Source organism: Phyllobates terribilis, unplaced genomic scaffold, assembly GCF_046119375.1.
Source record: "Phyllobates terribilis strain yellow unplaced genomic scaffold, ASM4611937v1 Scaffold_13__5_contigs__length_258822181, whole genome shotgun sequence".
NCBI classification, from domain to species: Eukaryota; Metazoa; Chordata; class Amphibia; order Anura; family Dendrobatidae; genus Phyllobates; species Phyllobates terribilis.
The window spans coordinates 132,354,897-132,369,759 of NW_027362773.1; the positions used below are offsets into that span (position 1 = coordinate 132,354,897).

Sequence of the window (14,863 nt, forward strand, 5' to 3'; positions counted from 1 at the left end):
GTGGTGACAGATACAGGAATGATCAGGAAGGGTACAGTAAGTAACAGATCTTGTAATATACATAGACATAAAACCTGCGGGCAGCAGCAAATACTTCGAAGACACGCAGAAACTGAAAGAGTTAGGGGGTAAATCAGCAAAGCCTTAGGGAAATATGGTGTGCAGCTATTAAATGGAAAATAAGCGGAGTAATGGATTTTCCGGGCCGTTACCAAGAGCCTAAAGGGAATTGTAGGATAACGTAATTAGGAGGCACCCGCAGAAAGCAGTTATGGGTCACGGGTTTTTATCGGGTTATTACAGATAAGCAGCCCACACAGCGACTGCATTCATCAGACATAAAGGCAGGTCATGAACAACATGCAGACTCTTTACCTCGCTCACAAACACCTTCAAAAGGAATGACAGATTTTATCGAAGAGGAAAGAGAGCGGCGTCTACTGCTGAAAGATGCAGAAATGGAACACAATTGTCTGAAACTACAAAGTCTGCAAATAAAAGCAAAAGATCCGTCACAAGTTTACTGCAGATACAGTATTAGCAATTACATATATACAGTCATGGGAAAAACTAAGTCCACCCTCTTTGAATTCTAGGGGTTTACGTATAGGACGTAATAAAAACCCATCAGATCCTTAAAAGGTCTTAAATAAAACCTCAGATGAAAAACATGTGTCAGATTATACGTTGTCATTATATTCATACCCCCATTAACTTTTACATATTTTTTTACCTTACACCCACAAACTTAAAGGGAATCTGTCAGCAGATTTTTGCAACCTCATCTGAGAACAGGATAATGTAGGAAAAGAGACCTCGATTCCAAGGATGTGTTACTTAGTTTACTGGGTGCAGCCGTTCTGACACCATCAGAGCTTTTAGATTTAGCATGTAGCAGAGCTGAGAAAGCTAACCCCACCAACACCAGGCCCTCAGTGTACATAGCTATAGACCCTGAGCTCCTTATCACAGTGAGAGGGGGGAGGGGGCATGGTCGGACTGATGTAGTCCAGAAATACTAATCACAAGTGATAAAACTTTCACTATAAGTAAACAACAGCACACATGGCAATAAATGACATGTCATTCAACTCTGTCTCAGTCTTTATCTTCTGCTGCCTTCAGATTACATAGCAAAAACCTGCTGACAGATTCTCTTTAAGTCCACGGCCCCACTATCAGTATTTGGTCAGTATTCAGTCAGTATTTTTTCTCAGGAGTGGGAGCCTAAACCAGATGAGGAACAATCAGAGAAAGGTATAATAGAAACAAGTCACCAATTCTGCATTTATCACCCACTCGTGAGAAAAAATACTGACCGAATACTGACAAAATACTGATAGAGGGGCCGTGGCGTAAATGTTTTTATTGGGATTTTATGTGATGTAACAAAACAAAGTAGCAACGATTTGTGAAGTGAAAAGGAAATGGCACATGGTTTTCTAACCATGACTAGATTCCCAGTCCCTGCCGAAGAAAGGCATCCCCCCAGCATGATGCAGTCACTACTATGTGTGACAGCGGGGATGGTGTTTTCAGGGTGGATTTGCAGTGCTGGTTTTCCGCCACAAACAGTGTTTTGCATTTGGCCTAAAATGTTCTTCGTTGGTCTCATCTGACAAGAGGACCTTCTTCCGCATATTATGTAGTGGACACAGGTAGCTAGCAGAAAACTAACACAGCACATCACCCTGAAAACACCATCTCCACCATCAAACATGATAGTAGTTGCATGCTGCGAGGATGCTTTTCCTCAACAGGGACAGGAAAGCTGGTCAGAGGTAATGGAAGGATGAATGTAGCTAAATACAGGGCAATCCTGGAGGAAATCCTGTTAGAGGCTGCAAAAGACTAGAGATTGGGGTGTAAATTCACCTTCGAGCAGGACACCGACCCTAAACATCCTTCCAGATCTACAATAGAATGGTTTCGATCAAAGCCTATTTGTGATAATTCCTCCTCTCAGTGTGGTGAATGACAGTTCAGCCGTCCAATTTGGGGCAGAGGCGTGCTGAGCTGTCAGTATCGTTAAAGACAGCTCACATGTCTAATCTGAGGCTTTGGCGTGCTGTCCTGTCAGTGAGGTGAGTGACAGTCCAGTCACCCAATCAGGACCGGGGCGTGCTGGGTTTCCTACATGTGTCTCCTGTTCGGAATTATTCCCAGGCTTTTTAGCTGGCTGTTTGCCTCTTATCTTTCAGGAACGGTTGCTCCGTACCCGAGTAGACCCCATCGTGCTTCAGGGTGGGCTCTGGCTCTCCAGCGGGTCACCCATCGTCCTTCACTGGCCATGGGGGGTGGGGTGTCACCTGCGGGAGGCGGAGCTTGAGGGGGTGCTTGATCAGTCCAAATATCACATTGCGGGAGACACAACACTCCTAGCAACGCGGTCTCTGTGGTCTGGGGGTGGAGATTGGGCGTTGCCCTAACGAGGTCAGGTGACTGGTGGGAGGCAGATTTAAACCTGCCATTTCCACCTTTTCATTGCTGATTATTTCAGTTCTGCTGGGTGGTTAAGGTCAGCGTTTCTGTGCTTCTGAGGTGGTTTATGCTTTGGTATTGTTCACCTTAGGTAATGCAGTTGCACTGCGGTTTTTTGGTTCTGGTGTGGTTGCCCTGTCTGCTGTTTGTGTGCTCGGTCACCAGCCGCATTGTTGCTCTCCGCTCTGCTAAAGTTCCCCCTTGCCAGGACCGGGAGGCAGGTAACGAGTATACCCGGCCCTCAAGGGTGCGCGGAAGTACGACGGCTAGCACCAAGTGTGGCCGACACACTGCTCTTGCTGGCTAGAAGTAGGTCATTTCACCATCACCCAGCATAACATTATCTCTGCCAGTTGTAACTCTGCTCAGTTTGGTGTGTGTGTTGTGCTGTGCTTTGAGTTTTAGTATTTTGAGCTTTGTTGACTGACCTTGGATTTGCCTTTGACCATCCATTTGTCTAGCACCTTTGTCTTGATCCGCTAGCTTCTTGGAATTCTGACTCTGGACTCTGACCTCACTGCAATTTTGCCTCACCCCTCTGTTTATGATGTACCTTACTGGCTTTTGACCTCGGACTCTTTGACATCCTCTTAAGTAGTGCCTAGTGTCACAATATTCTTGTGCTCGAATGGCCGAGTTAAAGTCCAGACCTAAATTCCTTTGAGAATCTGTGGCAAGACTTGAAAATTGTTGCTCCCAGACGTCTCAATGCAATCTCACTGAGCAAGAGCTGGTTTGCAAAGAGAAATGGGCAACAATTTCAGCCTATAGATGTAAAAAGCTGGTAGAGACAGACCCCAAAAGTCTTGTAGAAGTAATTGCAGTGAAAGGTGGTTCCACAAAGTTTTGACTCAGGGGGGATGAATACAAATGCACGCCTCAATTTCAAGATTTATATTTTTAAAATAATTAGAAAACCTTGTATCATTTCATTAACACTTCAGAAATACTTGCTACTTTGTGTTGGTATATCAAATAAAATCCAAATAAAATGCATTTAAGTTTGTGACTGTAACATGAAAAAATGTGAAAAAGTTCAAAGGGTATGAATACTTTTTCAAGGCACTGTATATAGACATACAAGGGAATAAGCATTGATGGCCAATTTAGCAACCACTTTGTGTTTGTGGAGATACGATTATCTGGAACAACATTGAACTGGCTGTAGAAAATCCTCTAAATAAATATCCTTACAAGATATTTTCATGTGTAAAGTCTTTATATTTTATTTTTTATCATTCACTTCATTGTAACATTGGGTGACAGCCAATATGTCAACCATTAGTGTTTTGTAAGACTGTAAGTATATGATTACAAGTCATGGATTTTAGGATTTAGGAATGGATTACGTGAGTAAATCCTTAAAGAATCTGCCAACTCTCCACATTCAATACATATGAATGGGGTTTTTGTAATTTAAAAAAGTAAAAAAAAAAACAAAAACACAAATCTGGGCAGATTTTTACTCATTCCGCAAAATAATAAACATGCATATTATATTAGAGGTTTCCGTCCCTTGGAAGAAGCAGTGGCGAAACGCGCATCGGGATGATTCAACCGCCTTACTGAATTGGTATACCGTATATTTATTCTTTGGCCATATTTATAATATGTATTTATTTGCTATGATATCTGTCTCCCACTAAAAAACACTATGCACTTTACAACTGCATCATGCATTGTATGTAGATTATACTTTAGAGTGTCAAATAGTCACTTTAGTGCACCTCCCACGTATACAATATGAAATTACATTGAATTATTAGCACTGTGGACTCTAATGATATTATATATTCATTATTGAAAAAGAAGGTTTTGATTAAATTCTCTAACCTACCTCTATTTATGAATTTTCTGTTGGAGGCTATATATGCATTAACTATTCTTACTGATATACATGATATATGGTTTTGACCAATTCATTTATCATTCCCTTATAAATCAAGGATGATCAAACCACTTTTTAATTATTTTTTTTATTTATTATAATGCAAATATTATATGAATTAATGAATATTTTTTATAATGTATTAATTGCAGTCATTATTATAAGTTTATATATAGTTTCAGCACAAGTCGAGGACTAGCCCCACTAAATAATAAAAATAATCATTGTGCGGATACCAAGTACATTGCTAGCACATCTTCAGCAGATCTGTGACATGTGACTTATAAGGGGGTTATCTCATGACCACGCCAATTGTCTCTGCAGAGAGGAAGAGGACTAGAACTCTACTGCCACCTATTGGAAGTAGCAATCATAAAAGTCAATATCGACACTTTAACGAGCCTTGCCACATGACTTAGGATAAAAGCTAAAATAGAATCTCAATTTGCAGACACGCGTTTCGGGGTGTTGCCTCTCCTAAGTGCAAACTGATTTTGGCTGTTTAACTACAGTGCTGCCCCTCTTTATTGGCACCCTTTCATTTTTTTCATAGACTGTACGATATCTTCAGAAATAAATGAAAATGTACCAAAGTTATATCATCCTCAGGATTTTTTAATTAGTGGTCCAACAATAAAACATTGTTTTTCAGCTTCCATGTTGCAATTTCAAAGAAAAAACTGAATAAACAGCATGTGCAGCAGTAAAGGCACACCTAATTAACACTTGGTTGCACACCCTTTTGCATTGCTGACAGCGTTCAAATGTTTCTTGTAGCCATCTATAAGCTTCTTGCACTTCTCAGTTGGAATTTTCTCCCACTCTTCCTTTGCAGTTTGTTCAAGCTCTTGAATGTCTGCAGGGTTCTTTTTCCCAATGGCAGATTTCAGCTCACTCCAAAGATTTTCAATGGGACTGAGGTCAGGACTCATTGCTGGCCATTTTAAAACAGTTCATTTGTTCTTTTTCAACCATTCTTGTGTACTTTTGGAGGTGTGCTTTGGGTCACTGTCTTGCTGGAGGACTCATGATCTTTCACTCAAGCCAAGTTTTCTTACACTGAGTAGGACATTTTGCGCTAAAATCTCTCGATAATTCTCTGATTTCTCGATTCCTGTGATACGATCAAGGCCTTCAGTACCAGACGTAGCAAAACAACCCCAAAGTATTATGGATTCCCCACCATGCTTAACTGTTGGTAAGGTGTTCTTCTCCTTATAAGCTTCATTGCGCTGTCTATAAACAAACTGTTGCTTTGCATTGCCAAAAAAGCTCTATTTTTGTTTCATCTGTCCACAGAACATTTTCCCAGAAGGATTGTGGTTTGTCAAGGTACTCTTTGGCAAAGATCAGTCATTCCTTTTTATGTCTTTTCTTCAGCAATGGTTTCATCCTTGGCCTTCGCCCATAATGCTCTGCTTGGTTCAGTGTGCGGCGTATGGTACTTGTTGAAACCATGACCACAGACTGTTACAGGTTGGCCTTCAGGTTTTTGGATGTTTGACGTGGTGTTTTTTCCACCATTCGAACCAAACTTCGAAGACATCTCTTGTCAATTTTCCTCTTTTCCTCACGTCCAGGGAGGTACCTGAAGGTTCCAGGCTTGGCAAACTTCTTAATAACATTGCGCACTGTTGAAACTGGGATACCAACGTCTTTGGAGATGGCCTTATACCCTTAGAAAGTTTTGTGTTTGCTAATAATAGCAGTTCTTATGTCCTCAGACAGCTTCTTTGTCTTCACCATTGTGACAAAAGAACAGGGCCTACCATGTGGCTTTTTAAAACGCTGAAGTCATCATTCATTGGCTAATTCATGTCACATGGGCACCGACAATTAATCACAGGTGAATCTCTTGTGATTTACCACAGGTGAGTCAAAATGTATTTCCATACTAAATTAATGTAAAGGGTGCCAATACCAGTGACACAACAAGCTTTAGATTTTACTATTTTTCCCTCCCATTGTTTTGTTTTAAATTATTGTTTATCATTTGTATTTAACATGAGTCTCTACAGTATACAAAAAAACTGTTTCACTTTATTAATTTTTTTCAGGAGATATTCCACATTAAGGGTCATACCCGGCATCCACCGAGCGCTTTCCCAATGAATGGGGAGAGGCAGAGTGCGCGGTGGATGCCAGGTGTGATGCGCGGGGGGGGGGGGGCGAGGGTAACCCCGCCCACAGCCTGGCATCCACCTGGAACCAGGAAGACAAAGACCCCAAGCTGCTGCCAGCACTTGTCGTGACATCAACAGATGTCAGAGTCGGCTGCAGCCAGGGGTCACGTGATGCCTGTGAGCGGCCAGTGACAGGCATTATCTGCAACATAAGGTATTTACAAAAAGTCTTAGGGGCCCTGGGGGGATACATTGGGGGGGGGTGATATAAAGTAGTGGACAACCCCTTTAAAGATAATGTAATAAGTATAGGGAGAAAATAATTTGTGTTTTTCAAGAAATCAAAGTTTTTGTTAAGTTTAATTGTTTTGTTAAAGTTGGGTGTGATATATATATATATATATATATATATATATATATATATATATATATATATATATATATATATATATATATATATATATATATATATATATATACACACATACATACATACACAGTACAGACCAAAAGTTTGGACACACCTTCTCATTTTAAGATTTTTCTGTATTTTCTTGACTATGAAAATTGTACATTCACACTGAAGGCATCAAAACTATGAATTAACACATGTGGAATTATATACTTAACAAAAAAGTGTGAAACAACTGAAAATAGGTCTTATATTCTAGGTTCTTCAAAGTAGCCACCTTTTGCTTTGATGACTGCTTTGCACACTCTTGGCATTCTCTTGATGAGCTTCAAGAGGTAGTCACCGGAAATGGTTTTCCAACAATCTTGAAGGAGTTCCCAGAGATGCTTAGCACTTGTTGGCCCTTTTGCCTTCACTCTGCGGTCCAGCTCACCCCAAACCATTTCGATTGGGTTCAGGTTTGGTGACTGTGGAGGCCAGGTCATCTGGCCCTTACATAGCCTGGAGGTGTGTTTGGGGTCATTGTCCTGTTAAAAAATAAATGATGGTCCAACTAAACGCAAACCGGATGGAACAGCATGCCGCTGCAAGATGCTGTGGTAGCCATGCTGGTTCAGTATGCCTTCAATTTTGAATAAATCCCCAACAGTGTCACCAGCAAAGCACCCCCACACCATCACACCTCCTCCTCCATGCTTCACGGTGGGAACCAGGCATGTAGAGTCCATCCGTTCACCTTTTCTGCGTCGCACAAAGACACGGTGTTTGGAACCAAAGATCTCAAATTTGGACTCATCAGACCAAAGCACAGATTTCCATTGGTCTAATTTCCATTCCTTGTGTTCTTTAGCCCAAACAAGTCTCTTCTGCTTGTTGCCTGTCCTTAGCAGTGGATTCCTAGCAACTATTTTACCATGAAGGCCTGCTGCACAAAGTCTCCTCTTAACAGTTGTTGTAGAGATGTGTCTGCTGCTAGAACTCTGTGTGGCATTGACCTGGTCTCTAATTTGAGCTGCTGTTAACCTGCGATTTCTGAGGCTGGTGACTTGGATAAACTTATCCTCAGAAGCAGAGGTGACTCTTGGTCTTCCTTTCCTGGGGCGGTCCTCATGTGAGCCAGTTTCTTTGTAGCGCTTGATGGTTTTTGAAACTGCACTTGGGGACACTTTCAAAGTTTTCACAATTTTTCGCACTGACTGACCTTCATTTCTTCAAGTAATGATGGCCACTCATTTTTCTTTACTTAGAATTTGTATTATGGCAAGAAAAAAGCAGCTAACAGTCTATTCAGTAGGACTATCAGCTGTGTATACACCAGACTTCTGCACAACACAACTGATGGTCCCAACCCCATTTATAAGGCAAGAAAGCCCACTTACTAAACCTGAAAGGGCACACCTGTGAAGTGAAAACCATTTCCGGTGACTACCTCTTGAAGCTCATCAAGAGAATGCCAAGAGTGTGCAAAGCAGTCATCAAAGCAGAAGGTGGCTACTTTGAAGAACCTAGAATATAAGATATATTTTCAGTTGTTTCACACTTTTTTGTTAACTATATAATTCCACATGTGTTAATTCATAGTTTTGATGCCTTCAGTGTGAATGTACAATTTTCATAGTCATGAAAATACAGAAAAATCTTTAAATGAGAAGGTGTGTCCAAACTTTTGGTCTGTACTGTATATATATATATACACACACATACATACACACACATAAATATTTGCATATGTATGTATATATATTATATAAACACAAGCACACACGCACGCACGCACACACATATATTTGATCTTGTGGCTCAGTACAATGAATAACACCCATGCTCTCTATGTCTATATACAATACAATGATAGAAAAGTTAACTAGCCATCATAACAATATGTACAATATGTGATAAATGTTGGTTTGCTTACCCCGGTGCTACGGCAGGAGGAATAACCAGGATGAACTGAAGTTGAGCCTGGTGAAGAGCTTGCCCAATGTGTGTCAACATGTGAACCAGCTCCCTGCAACAAAGCATACATATAAGAAATTAAAATGGTAGTATTATTAACGGACAAACTCAGCTGCTAATTTTGGGATGCAGTTTAATGGGTGTGTCTACTTTTAACAAAATGTTCCTAAAAGAAAGCAATGGATTGCAATGGAAGACACAAAGTTTCAGTCGATACAGTTGACTTTTTAGATAATTGAATATTGTTCCTAATTCTAAGTTTCCCTTATCCGATCGACCTTCTCACTCTAGTAAAAGATCTCTACAGTGCTCATTAGATTACTGTGACACCTAATGTCCATAGTAAGAACTAGAGATGAGCGGTGTTCGACTCGAACTGTTCGCCAATCTCAAATTCGAGCTGTTTTGGGCGGTGTTCGAGCCGTTGGGCGAACACGAACAATTTGAGAAAAATTCGGCTGTTCGAGGTTATGTTCGATAACTGTTCGTGCACCAAAATCATAACTGGATTTTTTCTCAGTAATGCTGAAAATGAATGTTAATACGCAGTTTGAGTGTACCGCGGGGCAGGGGGAAGGGTAAGGGGATGGATCTCTGCAGAAATAATGAAGATCTCCATTTTTTTTTCTCTTTCCCGCATTTACAGTGGGGAGGTGCAATCTGTCAGCCTATCAGCAGCGCACACACGGAGCGAACTGCTTTTTTTCACACAAGCAAGGGCATGTGTCATTGGCAGTGTATGTCGCATGTCCTTGCCCTATAAGACCCAGCCATTTTCCCCGTCGCCACCATTTTCTCACTGCTGCAGCTGCGTGTTAGACGGCACCGCTGTTGCTGTGTGCGCTATACTTTGTTAATTTCAAGACAATTTTTGCACAAATCTACAGATAGCTTGGGAGTAAGGAATAGTTGTGATTGCAGTCCTTTTAAGGACTAGGTTACATCATTTCCTACGACTTTTATCAGGCAGGTCTGTGCTCTTAAATAGATAGGTTGGGAGTAAACACTAATTGTAATTGCAGTCCTTTTGAGGGCTAGGTTACATCAGTTCCTATCACTTTTTGCCAGGCAGGTCTGTGCCAGTGCTGTGCAAGTTGCAGAGTGTGTTAGTCAGTGGAGTAGCCTATCTGTGTTGCAAGCTACACCACCTGTGTATAGAATACAATTTTTTTTACTGCACCTAGTGAAGTAAAACCTTTTGGGCATAGCATCATTCTATTAGTCCATCTATACTAACCTCCACCAGGTTGCAAATTCAAAATAATTTTTATCTGCATCTAGCTCTGAAAAAATATTTCGGCTTGTAGCAGTGTGTGGGACTTGTTCTATTAGTCCATCTATACTAACCTCCACCAGGTAGCAAATTCAATATAATTTATTTGTGCATCTAGCTCTGAAAAAATATTTCGGCTTGTAGCAGTGTGTGGGACTTGTTCTATTAGTCCATCTATACTAACCTCCACCAGGTTGCAAATTCAATATAATTTTTTTCTGCATCTAGCTCTGAAAAAATATTTTGGCTTGTAGCAGTGTGTGGGACTTGTTCTATTAGTCCATCTATACTAACCTCCACCAGGTTGCAAATTCAATATAATTTTTATCTGCATCTAACCCAGCCAATACTTTTGGGTTAATACCACAGTTTGGCCACTCAGCTCTGCTCGGTTCCCATCCATTGTTTTTTGTGCAAACAACTCCAGAGTTGTGAATTAGCTAACCACCAAAATGAGTGGAAAAAGGCCTGCTGCTGGTGGAAAGGGGAATAGGCGTGTTGGGAAGGGAAAAAAAGGTTGTGTCCGTGGGGTAGGTGTTAAAGCAACAGTAATATCTGCAGAAGAAAGACCATCTTCCAACCAAACTAAGATGTCTACTTCTTTTAGCGGACAATGTGATAAGATCCCTTTCTTACGGCCACGCCAATCGCTACAAATTCCAGATGAGGCACAAAAACACCAGGTGCTTCAACGGATATCAAGTGCTCCTTTAAGTGGGCTCTCCTCCACCTCAACTTCAACATCACAAATACTCCAGTCCTCAGAGGTGTCACCCCAATCGCACTTGCTTCCTCACAGCTCCCAAGTCTCCAGCTGCCCGTCTGAGTATGGGGTAGAACAGATAGTTGAGTCTGCAGAGCTGTTTACTCATACTATAGCCTGGGAATCAGAGGTCGGCTCCAGAGCTTCTGTGAATCCAGACGAGGAAATGATCTGCACTGATGCCCAGAATCTTTATGAGTCGGATCCAGGACCAGACGTAGAAGGTTCTGACCATAATGTAGACCCTCGTTCCCAAACTGCAACTCCTGTTGGTGGAGACAATGAGGAAGACGATGATGAGACTTAAATACCTGATTGGAGCGACATCTTTAGTTTTTTGTTAGGGCAGGAAGAGGTTGGCTCTGAGGACGATGGGTGTGATAACACACAGGGTGATGATGACGAGGTTGGAGATCCCACTTACTGTCAACCCACAGTCAGCCAGTCGATGAGGTCAGCAGAGGAGGTGGAGGAGGATGCTAGTGACGACGAGGTCAGGTTGCGCCTTCCTGGACAGAGACGTAGTACTGGAAGCACGTCAACAACTGCATCCTCAAACACAACTCTGCCTCTCACCACAAGTCGTGGTGGCTCTTCAGGTCGCATGGGTGCTAAGCCTTGCATAGCCTGGGCATTTTTTCAAATCGATAAAGATGACCCAACTCGTGTTATCTGTAACATTTGTCAGCAAAAGCTAAGTAGAGGCCAAAAAATACATAGTTTGAGTACTTCATGCATGAACTGGCACATGGATATGAAGCATAAGTTGCAGTGGGAAGCTCACTGTGCTACAATGCGGCCTAACCGGCCGGGCCAACCACCGTCTGCCACATCTTGTGCATCCGCGGCCTCTTCATCCTCTTTAGCCGCAACAGCCAGCGTGATTGGCAGGTCATCATTTTCTTTGGAGGTGGAAACACCAGCTGGTGTTCAGCGCTGTCCGACATCGATAGCACCACCTTTGGATCAAGGCAACCTAACATGTCCGCCTGCATCTTCCTCACAGACCGGCAGATTGCCGGGGACACCCTTCTCAACCCCGTCTAAGCACAGCAGCCAGCCATCGGTCCCTCAGATGTGGACAAGTAAAAGACCATTTCCTCCTAGCCATGAGAAAGCTAAGAGGTTGAATTTCACCATCTGCAAGCTCTTGACTACAGAAATGCTGCCTTTCTGCCTGGTGGACACATAGGATTTTCGAGACCTTATGTCCGTCGCAGTGCCCCAGTACCAGATGCCCAGTCGGCACTACTTCTCAAAGAAAGGTGTGCCTGCGCTCCACCAGCATGTCGCACACAACATCACCGCTTCTTTGAGAAACTCTGTGTGTGACAGGGTGCATTTCACCACAGACACTTGGACGAGTAGGCATGGACAGGGGCGTTACAGGTCGCTGACTGGGCACTGGGTAACTATGGTGACAGCAGGACAAGGGGCTGCTGTCCAAGTCTTGCCATCCCCACGAGTTGTGCGTCAATCCTCTTTATCTCGAAGTTCCTCCACTGCTTCTGCCTCCTCAACCTCCTCTCGGTCCTCCACCTGCACCCAAAGCCTGTCTGGTCATGCCACAAGCTTTCTAACTGCGCAGAAGGGATCCAGCACACCTCCTTACTATGCTGGCAGCAGGGCTCAACGTCATCAGGCGGTTTTTACTTTGAAATGTCTGGGAAATGTGAGTCACACAGCTGAGGAGTTGTGGTCAGCTCTGGAAAACCAGTTTCATGAATGGTTGTCTCCACTGGACCTGAAACCAGGAAAGGCCGTGTGCGACAATGCTGCAAACGTGGGTGCGGCCCTTTGCCGGGGCAATGTCACACAAGTGCCTTGTATGGCTCACGTGTTGAACCTGGTTGTCCAGCAATTTTTAGCCCACTATCCCGGACTAGATGGCCTTCTGCAGAGGGCACGGTCGCGGTGTGCTCACTTCCGCCATTCGCATCCCGCAGCTCAGTGACTTACATCTCTACAGAAGTCGTTGGGCCAGCCACTTCACCGGCTAAAATGCGATGTGCCTACCCGGTGGAATTCAACTCTGCACATGTTGCAGCGACTGTGGCAGCACCGACAAGCCCTGGTGCAATACGTTCTGACGTATAGCCTGGGCCAACGAGATCCAGAGGTGGGGCAAATAACGCTGGAGGAGTTGTCTCAGATCAGGGACCTATGCACCCTTCTGCACAGTTTTGAAATGGTGACGAAGATGTTTAGTGCTGATGATGCCATTATCAGCATGACTATTCTGGTGATTTACATGCTGGAGCACATGTTAAACAGAATTCGGAGTCAGGTGGTGGCACAAGAGGAGGTGGAGGAAGTAGAGGAGGAGGAGTTGTATGGGGAAGGGCTAACATCTGCAAGGTCCAGACGGTCGGCAGCACCAAGGCGGCAGGCATGCGAGGGTGGGGGAGATGGTTTTACCAGGGCGCATGGTAGCAGCCAAACTAGTGAGGAAGGTGCAGGAGCCCAGGAAGAAGTGGAGGACGAACTGATGGAAGACTCATCAGATGAGGGAGACCTTGATCACATTTCTGTTGTGCGAGGTTGGGGGGAGAGGGCAGAGGAAGGAAGCATGATTGTTACCTCGCCACCAACACAACAGGGACTTGGTGCTCCTGGATGTGCAAGACACATGAGTGCCTTCTTGCTGCACTACCTGCAACATGACCCTCGAATTGTGAGAATTAGAAATAATCCTGACTACTGGGTTGCCACACTGTTAGATCCCCGGTACAAAAGTAAATTTGCAGAAATTATTCCTGCCATAGAAAGAGATGCACGCATGCAGGAGTATCAGCAGAGACTGTTGCAGAATCTTACATGTGCTTTTCCACAAAACACTAGTGGTGCACGTAGTGAATCTCACAGTTCCAACTTGCCAACCGTGGGACCTTTGAGTGTTCAGCACTCAAAACGTAACAGAAACACAGTATCTGCTGGTAACATCAATTTTGCGGAATCATTTCACCACTTTTTTAGCCCATCCTTTGCAAGGCCACAGGAGACAAGAAGTCTGACACATAGTCAACGCCTAAAGACGATGGTACAGGAGTATCTCCAAGTAAACATTGAAGCCATGACTGTGTCACTGGACCCTTGCTCTTTTTGGGCTTCCAATCTGGATAAATGGCCGGAGCTCGCCACTTACGCCTTGTAGATCTTGTCATGCCCCGCAGCCAGCGTTCTGTCTGAACGTGTGTTCAGCGCTGCTGGTGGTGTGCTGACAGATAAGCGCACGCGGCTCTCCACTGATAATGTAGGCAGACTCACGTTCATAAATATGAACAAATCATGGATCCAAAATGACTTTTCTACCCCTGTGTCATCCTGGGGAGAGTAAAAGCTTGATGATTTGTTAAAATCACCTCACCAACCGTTTTAAGCTTTCAAATTACTAATCATGTTTATCTGTATCTTGGCTGGAAAATAATTTGGGCCTTGTAGCAGTGTGCAGTACTGATTCTATTAGGCCATCTATATTAAACTCCACCAGATTTAAAATTACTAATCATGTTTATCTGTATCTTGGCTGGAAAATAATTTGGGCCTTGTAGCAGTGTGCAGTACTGATTCTATTAGGCCATCTATACTAAACTCCACCAGATTTAAAATTACTAATCATGTTTATCTGTATCTTGGCTGGAAAATAATTTGGGCCTTGTAGCAGTTTGCAGTACTGATTCTATTAGGCCATCTATACTAAGCTCCACCAGCTTTCAAATTAATAATAATTTTTAGCTGCATCTAGCACGGAAAATAATTTTGGGGCTCCTAGATGCGCAAGACACATGAGTGCCTTCTTGCTGCACTACCTGCAACATGACCCTCAGATTGTCAGAATTCGAAATAATCCTGACTACTGGGTTGCCACACTCTTAGATCCCCCACACTCTTCGATCAACCTTTTCATTTTAATAAAGAACAAAAAAATGGTCATTTTTGAAATTATAAGCATTAGCAGGTTATTAGA

The 14,863-nt window shown here is 43.1% G+C and overlaps 1 protein-coding gene across 2 annotated transcripts in view; it reads right to left on the reverse strand.

Moving 5' to 3' along the window:
- CHID1 (chitinase domain containing 1) overlaps positions 1 to 14,863 on the reverse strand; it is a 560,444-nt gene that overhangs the window by 450,120 nt on the left and 95,461 nt on the right. For both annotated transcript variants that reach the window (XM_073658695.1, XM_073658696.1), the window contains exon 8: positions 8,820 to 8,912. In XM_073658695.1, the coding sequence (XP_073514796.1) occupies positions 8,820 to 8,912 (93 nt within the window). The remainder of the gene's footprint in view (positions 1 to 8,819; positions 8,913 to 14,863) is intronic.